The sequence below is a fragment of the Pimephales promelas genome, chromosome 4 (assembly GCF_988280905.1).
Source record: "Pimephales promelas chromosome 4, fPimPro1.hap1.1, whole genome shotgun sequence".
Taxonomy (NCBI): Eukaryota; Metazoa; Chordata; class Actinopteri; order Cypriniformes; family Leuciscidae; genus Pimephales; species Pimephales promelas.
In genome coordinates, this window is record NC_142772.1 from 18,404,259 (window position 1) to 18,419,658 (window position 15,400).

General features: G+C 42.1%; 1 protein-coding gene across 19 annotated transcripts in view; it reads left to right on the top strand.

Annotated features, from left to right (window-relative positions):
* Positions 1-6,636: 6,636 nt before the first annotated feature.
* Positions 6,637-15,400, top strand: part of kcnt1b (potassium sodium-activated channel subfamily T member 1b) — a 129,475-nt gene continuing 120,711 nt past the window's right edge. For 5 of the 19 annotated variants that reach the window (XM_089130044.1, XM_089130043.1, XM_089130042.1 and 2 more), the window contains exons 1-3: positions 6,638-7,157; positions 8,942-8,984; positions 9,128-9,295. In XM_089130044.1, the coding sequence (XP_088986170.1) occupies positions 7,127-7,157; positions 8,942-8,984; positions 9,128-9,295 (242 nt within the window). In that variant the 5' untranslated portion in view covers positions 6,638-7,126. Of the gene's footprint in view, positions 7,158-8,941; positions 8,985-9,127; positions 9,296-15,400 lie in introns of all 19 variants that reach the window. The other 14 variants (XM_089130048.1, XM_089130050.1, XM_089130055.1 and 11 more) reach the window with 5 other exon arrangements.

A 15,400-nucleotide genomic window follows, 5' to 3' on the forward strand; every position in this document is an offset into this window, starting at 1 on the left:
CATCGAAGTATTCTCGCAGTCTGCACATTCCATCTCGGTTCAAGACCAGCTGTACCGGTTGCGGCAAGGGAGATCGTCAGTCGCCTCCTATGCTCTGCAGTTCCGCACCCTCGCCGCCACTCTCGGTTGGAACGAGAGCGCGCTCATCACCGCATACCGTCATGGCCTGAATTCAGACATCCGCCTCCAGCTCGCGATTTATGACGACACCGTCGGAATAGAGAGCATCATCCAGCGATCCATTCGCATCGATCAGCGACGCACTGCATGCCAGCTCGACAGCCCTGCACTCCCACCTCCTCGTCCAGCGTCCCGTCATCACAGTCCTCCAGCACCAGAGCCGATGGACATTGGTACCTCGCGACTGCCAGTGTCCGAGAGAAATCGGCGCATCACCAGCGGTCTGTGCCTGTACTGTGGAGCCTCCGGCCACCTGCTCGCCTCCTGCCCCGTTCGTCCACCCCGACCCGCTGTGAGTACAGTCCACCTACCACTACCCATTTCCTCCTTGAAATGTACTGCGGCCACTATCACTTATCTGAACCGTTCCATTTCAGTTCAGGCGCTGATCGACTCCGGATCAGCGGCCAATTTCATCGCTCTGTCCACCTTAAACCGGCTGCAAACCAGGCAACGATCCATCCCTCACAAATTGCAAGTACAGACCATCCTAGGTCAACCTCTGGGGCGTGGCCGGGTAGGACATCGTAGTCCCGACCTGGGGCTGGAGATCGGCTGGCTCCATAAGGAGGAGATATCTTTCCTGGTGCTGGAGGGCTCCACGGCCGAGATCATCCTGGGACGCCCCTGGTTGGAGACCCACTCCCCGCATGTCCAATGGTCCACCGGCGAGATTCTACGGTGGGGTAAGGACTGCTTCCATCACTGCCTGCCATCCATAGCTGTCAACCCTCCCGTTTTTTCCGGGTTTCTCACGTATTTTTGCTCTTTTCCCGCTGTATTCCCGTTTTAGTATTTTCCCGTAAAATATCCCGTATTTTTACTCTGATTGTGTGAGACGTACGAGCTCGGACTGATTCGTCTTGAAGTCGTTTATCCTCGGATGGGGCGGCGCGCGCTGGCCGGAGACACAATGGCGTATCCGTTTTTTATTTCGGCTCCCATGTTAACAGATTAGAGCTTGCACACTGCCCGCGTGACACGCGCGTCTCCACAAAACGCGTGCGTGCTAGAAATAGAACCGACGCCTATTTTTTCACGCGACACGCAAGCGTGTTGAAAGCGTTTCCAGGCAAAAAAATAAATAAAAAATAGGAAACGATGTTTGTCATTTTGTACTCGAATAGCCTACATTTTACATTTTGTTGTTTGAAAGTCAAGGTTTTTACATAAATTCAGATATCAATGTAATTTAAACAAATAATAATTATAATAATCGATTTATATTGCCATTAGTTTTGCCTATATATAATTTAATGTCATATAACATATGAATAAAATATCTTTTCTCTTTTTTTTCATTTGTTTCTTATGCTCTTAACAATGTGATTACACGAAGAAGAAGAAAAAACTTTTGGAAAAAAAAAACATTCTGGGCCTCAGGAGGATATAAAGATGGGATAGGCTACAATAACAACAGAGTGTCTTCTGAGTGACGGTCCACCACCAGGCTAAATATAGGCTCTTTAAAACTACACAAAATGTGTAAATGTAATTGAAATAAACAGACAGCAATTCCCTATTTTGTGGGTTTTGGAAGATGTGATAACAGTTGAAATTGTTGTCGTAAAGGCAAGAGCAACTCACCGCTAATCCAAATGTAGATTTTTTTTTCTTTAAATGACACTAGTTTCTAGGCTAGTTATTAACTCTTTAGACTTTTAAGGATTAGTGCTTTATTTTTAAAGTTTGTGGGTAAGAATCGTGTAAAAAAAATCCCTTATTTTGGGGATGGATTCCGGGAAAACTCCCTTATTTTCAATGTTCAATGTTGACAGCTATGCTGCCATCTGTGACGAGGACCTCCGTTCATACCACCACTCCGCCCGTTCCCCTCTCCACCACCTCCGTGGAGAGCCCACCTGTGGGACATCCTCCCGAGATCCCCTCTCCCTACCGGGCGTTCCAGGGTGTCTTCGATAAACACCAAGCGACCACCCTACCTCCACATCGGCCATGGGACTGCGCGATCGATCTGCTGCCCGGGGCGGTCCTACCGCGAGGTAAGATCTACCCTCTGTCCATCCCGGAACAGAAGGCCATGGAGGAGTATATCCAGGAGGCTCTCGACCACGGATTCATCCGACCATCAGTGTCCCCTGCCGCTTCGAGCTTCTTCTTCGTGGGGAAAAAGGATGGAGGCTTGCGCCCCTGCATCGACTACCGTACCCTCAATCAAGCGACTGTTAAATTCCGCTATCCTCTTCCTCTGGTCCCAGCCGCCCTGGAACAACTCCGAGGGGCATCCATTTACACCAAGCTAGATCTTCGTAGTGCCTACAACCTCATCCGAGTCCGGGAAGGAGATGAGTGGAAGACCGCCTTCATCACCCCCGCGGGGCACTACGAATATCTCGTGATGCCCTTCGGATTGTCCAACTCACCCGCCATCTTCCAAGGTTTCATGAATGAGATATTCCGCGATCTCCTCAATCAGTTTGTCATCATTTATATCGACGATATCCTCATCTACTCCCCCGACCTGACCTCCCATATCCATCACGTTCAAACAGTACTCACCCGGCTCCGAGATTATCACCTCTATCTCAAACTGGAGAAATGCGAATTCCACCAAAGCACCATCCAATTCCTCGGTTACATCATCACTCCCCACGGAATCACCATGGACCAGAGGAAGGTGGAAGCGGTACTCCACTGGCCACAACCCACCACCCGTAAGGAGCTTCAACGTTTCCTGGGGTTTGCCAATTTCTACCGCCGGTTCATCCAGAACTTCAGTCCCATCAGCTCTCCCCTCACCGACCTTCTCAAGAGTGGGGCCAAGTCTCTATCCTGGAACGACCAAGCCACCCGCGCCTTTCAAGACCTCAAATCCGCCTTCAGCTCCGCTCCTACCCTGGCCCTTCCGGACCCTGCCCTACCGTTCCTCGTCGAAGTGGATGCCTCCATCTCGGGGGTAGGAGCGGTCCTCTCTCAGCGGCAGGGGAACCCACCTCAACTCCACCCATGCGCCTTCTACTCCAAGAAACTGTCCCCGGCGGAGCAGAATTATGACATCGGCAACCGGGAGTTACTGGCCATCAAACTCGCGCTGGAGGAATGGAGGCACTGGCTGGAGGGAGCCCAACACCCTTTCACAGTGATCACGGACCACCGTAACCTCGAGTACCTCCGAGAGGCCAAGAGACTCAATCCCCGTCAAGCCCGTTGGGCCCTGTTCTTCACACGCTTCAATTTCTCAGTCACCTACCGCCCCGGAGATAAGAATGTGAAAGCAGACGCTCTCTCTCGTCAGTTCCAACCCGAGGTCCCTCCTTTTGAGTCCGAAACCATTCTCCCTCCAGCCGTGGTGGTCAGCCCCATTCAGTGGAGCATGGATGACCACATCGCCGAAGCCACACAGCTTGAACCTGCTCCGCCGGGAGGTCCTGAGGGACGGGTCTATGTCCCAACCCGTTTACACCTGTCCCTCATGGACTCAGTTCACACCTCTCCGGGCTCTGGACACCCAGGCAGCCAGTCCACTCTCTCGCTCGTCCAACAGCGCTACTGGTGGCCGGGTATGGCCCAGGATGTCTCCCGGTTCGTCAAAGGATGCTCAGTCTGTGCCATGGCCAAAGTTCCCCGTCATCTCCCAGAAGGCAAACTGGTCCCTCTTCCCATACCCACTCGACCCTGGTCCCACCTCGGAGTGGACTTCGTCACCGACCTGCCCGTGTCTGACAATCACACCTGCATCCTAGTAGTAGTAGACCGCTTCTCTAAAGCGTGCAAGCTAATTCCCCTTCCAGGCCTGCCAACAGCCCTTGAAACAGCGGAGGCGCTGTTCCAGCACATCTTCCGAAACTTCGGTATCCCAGAGGACGTTGTCTCCGATCGAGGACCCCAATTCATCTCCCGTGTCTGGAGGGCCTTCTTCAACCTTCTGGGAGTGACCGTCAGCCTCACTTTGGGTTATCATCCCCATTCAAACGGCCAGACTGAGCGGAAGATCCAGGAGATAGGGAGATACCTGCGGTCATACTGCCACGATCATCAGGACTGTTGGAGTCGTTACCTGCCCTGGGCCGAGTATGCACAGAACTCCCTCCGACAAACCACCACCGGACTCACCCCATTCCAGTGCATACTCGGCTACCAACCTCCACTCTTCCCCTGGTCAGGAGAACCATCAGACGTCCCAGCAGTCCACCATTGGTTCCAGACGAGCGAGAGAGTCTGGGACTCAGCTCATACTCACCTCCAGCGGGCTGTTCGGAGACACCAGAACCAGGCCAACCTTCGCCGCGCCGACACCCCTCACTACCTTCCCGGACAACTGGTCTGGCTCTCCACCCGGGACATCCGTCTCCGACAGCCCTGTCGGAAGCTGAGTCCCAGATACATCGGACCTTTCGCGATACAGAGGCAGATCAACCCCGTTACCTACCGGCTGGCCCTCCCCGCTCACTACCGCATCGCACCCACCTTCCATGTCTCCCTGCTGAAGCCCTACACTAACCCTCTCTCTCCTTCTTCCCCAGGGTCTGGTGCTGCGGAGGTGCCCCCTCCTCCTGCAGATCCCGAAGACGATAACATCTATCGAGTCCATGAGATCCTCGACTCCCGACGACGGGGCGGCCGCTTGGAATATCTCGTGGACTGGGAGGGATTTGGTGCTGAGGAGAGATGTTGGGTCAACCGGGAGGACATTCTGGACCCCTCATTACTCCAGGACTTTCACACCACCCACCCAGATCGTCCAGCGCCCCGGAGCCGTGGTCGTCCCCGTCGTCGGTCCCGTCCGCCAGCTGGAGCTGGCCGTGGGGGGGGGGGGTACTGTCACGGATCCATCTGCGTCAGCACCAGACACCTTCACTCCGCCCACTCGTTCCAGCTCCCCAGCCTTCTAATCACCGTCACCTGCCCGCATCAATCACCGTCCCAATCATCCTCCCTTTATAAACTCACTCCTCACAGTCACTCACCGTCTGGTCTCGTCGACACTTCGGCTACAGACTCCCGCTACTCTTACTGCTACGTGAAGGATTACTTACCCGCTTGCATCAGCCCCGTCTGCCTCTCATCTGCTCCTGGTTCCCGGTCTCCTCCTGTTCATCCGTCCGCTGCTTCCACTCTCCGTCTCTCCGTCCTGCACAAGATAAGATATACTTCATCAGACTGTTTCCCGCTGCATCTCCGAACTTTCTCCATTACATACTCACCTGTTGTTTAACCCTACCACCTGTTTCAATAAACCTGGTTACTCTCATCCATCTGCGTCCTTCTAGTCTGTGACAGGTACAAGGTTTCTGCCCAACAGCAACAATATATACTTTTATATATAACTTTCTATTGCAACTTTTATTTTGTTGACCTAGCCAACATTAGATAAAATAGAAAATGTCGACCACACGCTAGCTAATATTGGATATGTTTCTCTTTTGCACAAGTAATGGATTTAAAGGTCAAGGTAACCAGCCTAAACGTTTAAATAGGCTATATCTAGATGTCTTTTACAAAATATCAAATATTTTCTGTGACAAAAAAATGTAGTAAATAAAACTTAGGCTACATGCATGAAATATACAAAAGCAGTCATGTTAAATTGTGAAATGTGTGGTAGATGAATATAGTTTTTTGCAGTAAATATATTTATACTATTTATAAATATCAAAGGTTCCTATATGGGTAAATTTTTAACCATGTGTTTAAAATTGATGTAGAAATACAAAAAAACATATTTGTTTATAAAGTAAGAAAGGAAAAATAAACATAATGATTTGTGGAAATCAGAAACAAGATATTTAATGAAAACCTGGATTAATAAATTATAAAATAGGCTACATTTCTTTCAAATATTCAGCAAAGAAACATGAATACGCGTATTTTTTAGACCCATGTTGCGCATTAGAAGGGTAGGGACACAGAAACGATTTTTATTCTAAAAGTAAGAAAGGAAAAATTTAAATAATGATTTGTAATGATCTAAAACAAGTTCATTGAGGAATACCTGGAATAGGCTACCGAATGATGAAATTAATTTCTTGCAAAGATATAGAAAATGAAAACTCAGTCGGGTCTATTTAGATGTTGTGCATCAAAGGGTTAATTTGTATAGTTTTACGTAAATATAGGCCTATTCTCACTGGATGTTAGTATGAAATGTTTAATTAATCTTTGATTCTTAGGATCTATAGTCATTTTAATGTCATCGTGGTAATAAAGAATCACGTTGATTGATGCACTTTAATTCTGCTGGATTTTTATTAAAAAATAGTATCTAAAAGTGAATGGCCTAATCTAAGCCGATTTTGATTGGTTCGCAGCTCATTGTTAAAATGCACATAGCATGAAATGTTTGACGTATGTGTGAATGTTTGAGGCGCATAGCTATATTTTAATTATACAGTGGGCTATTTAAGTAGGCTACATGGTTTGTCTCTTTAGTGCATGTTCGTGTTGTAGAGGATTTCATGTGGTCCAGGAGATGGCGATGTAAGCTTTGAAGGGGAGGGAAGAGAAGCTGTACGGATGACTTAGTGGCTTTACCTAACAGATGCAGAGGTGACAGCGTCTCAAATGTTTCCCTGCTGTCCTACATCTCGCCTGACGCGTCTTCTTCTCGTGAATCAAGGCTATGGATTCCACTGGATGCAGAGAGAATCTGAACATGTGAACTTCTACTAGATGGTTGTGGACAACATATCATCTTGCTTAAATAATGACCAACATCATCATCAGCATCTCATAGATCTATCCAAAGTTGAATCGCACGCGACAAAAATAAACAGAGATGTTGAAGGTATTGGGAGTTTCGCCCAGTGGTGGTCCTCTGTAAGAGGAGGGTTTAATCAGGGTCGCTATACGCCCCTTTAATGCAAGTTTCCATGGAGGACGGATCTATTAGGAGGACATTACCATCGGAAGTCCTTCACGGACTCTTCGCAGTGGCTTTTGTAAAAAATGTGCGGCGTTTGTGTCGCCAATAACACGGTTATTTACAATGATGGGACCGCGCAGCCAGTCTCAGGCAGGTGAGTACATCATGTCAGGTCACGGATGACGAATTCGTGCTTTATTGTGCTGTGCTTGTTACTTTTTACGTTTATCATATTGTTTTGGAACGATTGCTTTTGGGCATAGGTACTGGTGTTGATTTGCTTGTGAAAATTGCTTTATTATCATTTTTGAAATCCTATGTTGAGGGGGGAAAGGCAAACCAAACCACTATAAAAGTAAATGTAGTTGTTACTGTAACATAGGACACATACTGAATTTTATAACCAATGTCAGTACAGATGATGGTGATGGTTTTGTGGAAGTGTCTGATTACTGATATGCAGAATCGATAATTATCTTTATAAATTATTTTAATATGCTGTTACATTTATGTAGAGCTGGACACATATTGAATGTATTACCAATAATAATAATCTTACCAATAATACCAGAACAGATTGTTTTATTATTAAAGATACGGTCACACTTTACCATTAGGTTCATTAGTTAATGTATCATGAACAATGAGCAATACATACTGTATTAGTTCATCTTTGTTAATGGTAGTCAATAAAAAATACAGCTGCTCAATGTTTGTTCATGTTAATGCATGGTACATTAACTAATGTAAACAAATACAACCCCTGATTTTAATAATGCATTAGTAAATGTTCAAATTAATATTAACTACGTTTAATAAAGGAGAAGTATTATTCATTCCTAGTTCATGTTAACTATGGTAGTTAACCATTGTTAACCAAGTAACCTTATTGTAAAGTGTTACCAAAGATAGCAATGATACAAATAATAATATTAATAATAATGTATAATGTTTTTGAGTTGTGAAATTTATAATTTAATGAGCTATGCCTTTATTGTTTGGGGATGAGTGGCTGTTATATAAATAACTGCAATGCAAACTAGTGCATTAAATATGTTAACTGTGAATATTGTTGAGTGTTATTCTGTATTATAAAGAGCACCAAATGGTGCTTTTTATTTTTAGACTTGATAGTAAGCAACCAGTAACCAATTAATTGTGCATATCGCTAACAAATATTGAACCGATTATCGGTCTATCATTAAACAGCTATTTCTACCTGATTTGACTTTAAGAAGTTACTTTAATATATGTGTGATTTGCTATGCACTGTATTAGTTATCTATCTTTTTATAAAACTAATTAGTGTAGATGTTACCATATGAAGTACATTCTTCAGTTGCCTGTCAAAATATACTGTCTCTGCAAGGGCATGTTTTGTTTGTCACTTCCATTTTTCGCCTTAGCAATAAATAAAAAAATGTATATCCTCTGCACAGTCCTTTTTATTAGCATCTGAACATTGTATAACCCTTGAGCAAAGGTACATTTTAGTCTGAGTTTTATTCATTGTACTTCACTGTACCCCTTGGCCAGCCGAGCTCCACCCACTCATCAGCGATTTGCACACTAATGCAGTGGCTCAATACTGTCATTACACACTCATGTGTCCATGAGAGTGCTAATAGAAATTAGAAACCATACAGGGAACATTCTAGATGACAGTTTTCTCAATGTACAAAATGTGACAAGAATGACATAAAAGGTGACAATCGGTGCGTAGATTGTAGTTCCTCAAGGGTATATTATGGCTAATGATACTGGTGAACTATCTGTGAAAGATGTCTTGTTAAAGCTTTCCAGCTTAGAAGTTATACATAAAGTTGCAGTTATGTGAATCTCTGCTGTAACCCTGCATTAGCATGGATTAATTTGATGTTTATGCATGTGACTATAACATTCAGCAGTAATCCTTATCATTTCTCTCCATATTGTCAGAGCCAATGACTCCGCCACGATGCTCATCCTCCACTGCTGACAGGTAAACATGCTAAACATGCACATTTTGTCCACACTCTTACAATTTGGTTGTAGTCTTGAAACTATTAATGGATAATACAGTTTGTTTATGCATCCATAATGTATACTATATAGTATATTTACGATTTACGTCTGTTTCTCCAGGTTGCCTACGGAGACTGTTCAGAGAAATAACAGCAGTAATACTGGTGTTATTCTGGACATCTCCACCCTGAAAATGGCCGATGTGGACTCTGAGGTTCCTCCTCTACCTCCACGATACCGCTTTAGAGATCTGCTGCTCGGAGATCAGTCATTTCAGAATGATGACAGGTAACTTCATATTGTGTGTCCACAGTTGCTGTCTCATGAAGTGTACTTTATGAATTAATAAAGCTTTCATAAGGGCCAAATTTATAGTACACTTGTATTGCTGTCCACATATAGGGTCTAACTCACCATTTCTTTTTAATTAAGAGCTGAAAAAATAAGGTAAGGAGGACATTGCAGCATTGTAAAATGCAGAATTGTCATTTACTATTAGACTGTAAAAAATGAACATGGAGCTACCTGATCTGATCCCTGCAAACTACCTTTGTTGGTGAAACCCAATATGTCAGGCTTTTCAGTTATTATGCCATTATAGAAATGGACTATGAACTATCATCCATGTTTAATTTATTTTGCAAGTGAAATTGCTCATGTGCAAATTGTACATGTGGTGTATATGAAGAGTTCAGATGCAAAAGCCTCTAAATGCCATTTGAAATTTTCTTCTTTAATTTAAGTTCAGTAATTTCACTTAAATAATGCCATTTAAGTGAAATTACTGAACTTAAATATACAAGTTTGATAAAAATCATCATTAAAGAAGAAAATTTCAAATGGCATTTAGAGGCTTTTGCATCTGAACTCTTCATATGTTCTATGTTTGCTTTATGGACTTATATTATACAGGATATAATGAGTGTAAACTGTACGTTTGTGTGAGAATATCATGAAGTGTGTGTGTTTGTTGGGTTATGGGGAGCTGTCCCTCACTGTAGTGCTGAAGTTAAACAGAGGCTGAAATCCAGAGCTAAAGAAACACTGTAAATGTTTCTTCTCCGTCTTGCTCAATGACTCAACGCTTTGTGATGAATTCAAGGCCATAAGATACAGTACAGTCAAGACTGCCTGCGTATAAGAGAGCCATTGTTACTTATTTAAATAGCTGTGAGCTGTTTTTTATCACGCATACAGAAATTGCAGAGGTAACGTTCAGGGGAACCTTTATGTTTTCAAGAAAACTTTATCATCCTTGTGCTTTGAGTGGGATTTCTGTTAAAGGTTTTTTTTTTTACAATTGTTTGCACAAGAAATACATTATGTCTGCATCATTTAGCTAACAATAACAGACATCATGGCTGCTCTGTGTTTTTATTGGTGTATGCTTCGTTTTCCCTCTGGTGTGTGAAAATTGTGCTCTATTATCCCTCTGTGGTGCAAGCCACAAATCATTCATCTGTTTTTTTTTTAAATCCAGCCTCTGTTCTTCTATTACTCCTTCGTTCTTTTGTATATCTCAGCTAGTGAAAGCAGGTAGTAACATTATAAGATTCACTGGCTTGGTTTAATTGTCTTACAATGCTTATGGCAATGGCTGCACACTATTATTTGAGCTCTCTCTGGCAGGTTGTAAGTCAAGTCAAGTCACCATTTATATAGCGCTTTTAACAATATAGATTGTTTCAAAGCAGCTTTGATAATAGAAAATTAAAGTAACATAGATTGTTTTGGCTTTACAGCAGCTCTAGAATGTTATTGTCCAGCTAAAGTTAGTTTTGATTGATTCACTTCTGTTGCAACGATCATTAGTTATTAACTTAGGGGCAGCTAACACGGCACTGATCTAATAGATAACCCTTAAAGGGATAGTTCACCCCAAAATGAAAATTCTGTCAGTATTTACTCGCCCTCGTGTTGTTCTAACCCCGTAAGACTTTTGTTCATCTTCGGAACATAAATTAAGATATTTTTGACTAAATCTGAGAGCTGGATCACTCCTCCAAAGGCTTCTAAGGGAATGAAACTTGGCGGCCTAGAAAAGTTTTTAAAGACATTGTTAAAATAATCCAAGTGACTATAGCAGCTCAATCTTAAATTTATCAAGCGACGAGAATACATTTTGTGAGCAAAAAACAAACAAAAATAACGACTTTAATCAACTATTCATTTCCTTCTCTGTGGGCCTCGAATTAGTTCACGTTGTCTAACTGCGCAGCACTTCAGATTGTACATCACACGCATCACACACATGACCAGCGTTGGCCAATAGTGAGCCTACGTGTGACGTCACCTGTTAACATTCATTAACACTCACGCCACCGGCCTCGTGCCGTTCTCTCACGTCCCTCGGCCTCGTCCTGCTCGCAATACTGTTTCTGTATTCTCAATAAAAGGCAAATTATTATTTTTTTTGTTGATTTACTTGAAACTTAATAGATATCATGTAAAAATATCTAGTATTGAATTTGTATTGCTGGAAATTTTGAAGTATCGAAAATAATCAAATCGTTGGCTTGTATGCTAGGTCAAAGAGATGTGTTTTAGTCTAGATTTGAACTGTCATGTTAGGAAGACTCTTCTAAAGTTTTGGTGCTAAATAGAAAAAGGATATACCACCTACAGTCGATTTTGATATACTAGGTATTATCAACTGGCCGGAATTTTAAGATTTTAAGATTGCAATAGACGTCACGGACTATAATGCAATAGGAGCTCGCTCAAATATTGGGCTAAACCATTTAGTGCTTTGCAAGTAAACAGCAATATGTTAAAATGTATACAATGTTTAATAGGGAGCCAATGCAGTGGTGACAGAACTGGGCTAATATGGTCATATGGCCATACAAGTGCTGACTTCAAACTTTTCCCTTTCTGAGTTTCTTTTTCAGGCCAGGCCAGGCCAAGTCAATGTAACGAGAACACTACATAATTTATCTTCACACTAAATCTTACTTGTGACTCAAGCTCTTAGAAATGAAGCACACAGAAAGCAATATCCTGCCGTATGAGTGCTGCAATTATGGACTTCTTTTACTCGCATGTCCTCTCTGTATTCTTCTCAGACTTATGCTTTATATATATATATATATATATATATATATATATATATATATATATATACATGCATGTGAAAATGAAAGGACACCATATTGAATGCTATAGTTTTATGTATCAGGACATAATAATCTGGGCCCGGTTCCCCGATAACGCTCACTCTTAACGCGCTAAGAAGACTCCCTTAGGAAGCTTCTTAACACGCTGAGAGAGGTTAAGGAATAGGTTAAGAACTATTTAGCAATAAGTATGTTTTGGGGAACCAGGCCCTGGTCTTTGGCAGGTCTTAAAATTAGGTAAATAAAACCTCAGATGAACACATGGCATATGACACAGTGCCATTATTTATTTAACAAAAACTAGTCCAAAATGGAAAAGTCATGTACACCCTTAAAGCTTCAATAGGAATTAAGAGGGTAAGGGATTTTGATTAATTGATCATAAGCAAGTGTGATCACCTCTATATAAAAGCAGTTTTGGTCTGGAGCCTTCAGGTGTGTGTATTAACACAATGCCATGGAGGAAAGACATCAGTAATGATCTTAGAAAAGCAATTGTTGCTGCCATCAATATGCAAAGGGTTATATGGCCATTTTCCAAACAATTTGAAGTCCATTATTCTAATCTACAATAAGGAAGATTAGAGTTACAGTTGCCAATCTTGCCAAGCTGGGAGTTCCAGCAAATTTACCTCAAGGTCAAACCGTGTAATGCTCCGAGAAATCACAAAACACCCGAGAACTACACCTTAAACGTTACAAGCCTCCGTTAACATGTTTAATGTTAAAGTTCATGGCAGTTCAATTAGAAAAAGATGGGAAAAGTATGGCATGTTTGGAATTGTTGCCAGTAGAAGCTTCTTCTCTCTGAAACGAACATGGCAGCATGGCTTAGGTTTGCAAAGTTGCATCTGAACAAACATCAAGACATTTGGAACAATGTCCTCTGGACAGATTAGAGATGATGGCCTTAATGCACAGTGACAAGTTAGGCGAAAACTAAACACAGCATATCAGCACAAACACCTCATACAACTGTTCATCACGCATTTTTGGATTGTTTTGGGGCCACGTGACCTCTGTACCTTACAGTCATTGAGTTCTGTCCGACAGATTGGCCAATTGGTCATTTAACAGGACAATGATCCCATGCACACCAGCAAATCTACAAGAGAATGGCTGAAAAAGAAAATGATCAGTGTTGCACTGGCCCAGTCAAAGTCCAGATCTCAACCTGACTGAACTGCTTTGGTGGGATCTTAAGAGAGCTGTGCATACACCAATGCCACCTCAATGAAATGAAGCGTTGTTGTAAAGAAGAGCGGGCAAACAGAACGAAAGAATTACCCCTTCAATGTGTTATTTCTAAAAGTGGCTCTACACACAATTGAATATTAGGGTGTACTTAGTTTGTCACCCATGGCTTTTCCATTTTGGCTTTATTTTTTAAAAATATATAAATGTGTGTATGTTACTGTTTTTACTGTATTTATGATCAAATAAATGCAGTCTTGGTGAAAATTCAGTGACGTGTTCCAAAAGTTTGGGGTTGGTAAGAATTGTAATAGCTTTAAATTACATTTATGCATTTGGCAGACACTTTTATCCAAAGCAACTTGCATTGTATTTCAAGGTACACATTTACATTCTTATCAGTTCTTGCTTTTCGTGGGATTGATCCCATGACATTGGTGTTAGAAGAATCAACGCTCTACTGTTTGAGCTACAGGAAAGCTACTAGCTATATTATGTAAATGTAAATTACCACACGTTATTCCTTACTTAGTTACATTTTTCCCTGTCAGTTGTCAGTTAATTCTTGTGAACTTCTAAACAAAAGTGACAGAACTGTAACTAGTAGGGAGTAAGATGGTAAATTCACACTAAAATGTTTCACGCTGTAGTTCAACTCATGCTGTCTGTGCAACAGAACAGATTGGTGCTGATCATCCTTGATCATTAGACGTTACAATGTGTGTGTGTGTGTGTGTGTGTGTGCGCGCGCGCTTGAGTCATAGGCTAATGCTTTAACGTGGTGTGAAGTCGGGAATCTCCACATGCTGCTGTCATTTCAATTATGAGATTGTGTGTGGGAAAGTGCTTGTGTCTGTTCTGAACACAGATATTAAGGGTGTTTGTGTGTACTGTATGTGTGTGCTTGTAAGTCCTGTGATTATCTCTAAGGTTACCCAGAGGTCCTTTCCTCTGACTATTTTGCTTTTCTCTCAGTTGCATTACTGTTCCCTATGTATATATGTGCATGCATATTATGCATCTATATTGTGTGGGAGTTGAAGAGGACAGAGGACATTTTCTCATGCCAAAATGACACTACAGAGCATCAGCAGTAGTTTGTCAGCTTCATTTCAGACAGTCAGATGTGACTTTGCTCCAGTCAATCATATTAATCTCACCTTTTTGTGGTTGTGTCAGTGGAAGCTATTATATCCTCATAAACAGCAGCAAAAGCAGTGTTGTGTGTCCCCACATAGATAGTAATTCCAGAAATGTCTGACCTTGTGGGGACATTTTGATTACATATAAATCAAATTTCAGTATAGACCATTTCACAAGATGTAAACAACACTGGTCCAGAAGCACTTCCTGTTTCAGTTTTTTAACACTACATAAAAGCTGGGATAAAATACAACCAACAGAACATTTAAAACTGAATCAAAAAGTTAAACAAACATCTTTAAGATGTTTTCTTTACATGTGAAATAAAGAAAACAGTTACAAACTGAAACAGGAAGTGCTTCTGGACCAGTGTTGTTTACATCTTGTGAAATGGTCTATATAATCAGTATATAACTTATTATGTATGTGGAAAGTCCCCATAAATTGTGTGTGTGTGTGTGTGTTCTTGAGTATCTAGTTTATGAGGACACAAATGTATATAATACTGTAAGTATTAATAATTAGTGTAAGTGGATAATTCATCAAGTCAAGTCACCTTTATTTATATAGCGCTTTTTACAATACACACAGATTGTATCAAAGCAGCTTCACATTGATAACATGAAAATAATACAACAAAGTTTGTTTCTAGAAGAAAATTGTGTCAACGTCCATCTTAAGTAAGGCAGATAAATAATATTGTTGAATATCAAATTTCCCCAACTAAGCAAGCCAAAAGCCAAGGCAACAGTGGCTAGGAACCAAAACTCCATCAGGTGACCGAATGGAGAAAAAACCTTGGGAGAAACTAGACTCTCGTCTGGCCAACGATCGAACAGTTTATGATTCGAGCAGCATTACAAGTCAAATTGGATCGGAACATTTAGAGTATTTATACATTTCCATCTGGTTGCAAGTCGAAGTAATCACGCCGGTATGG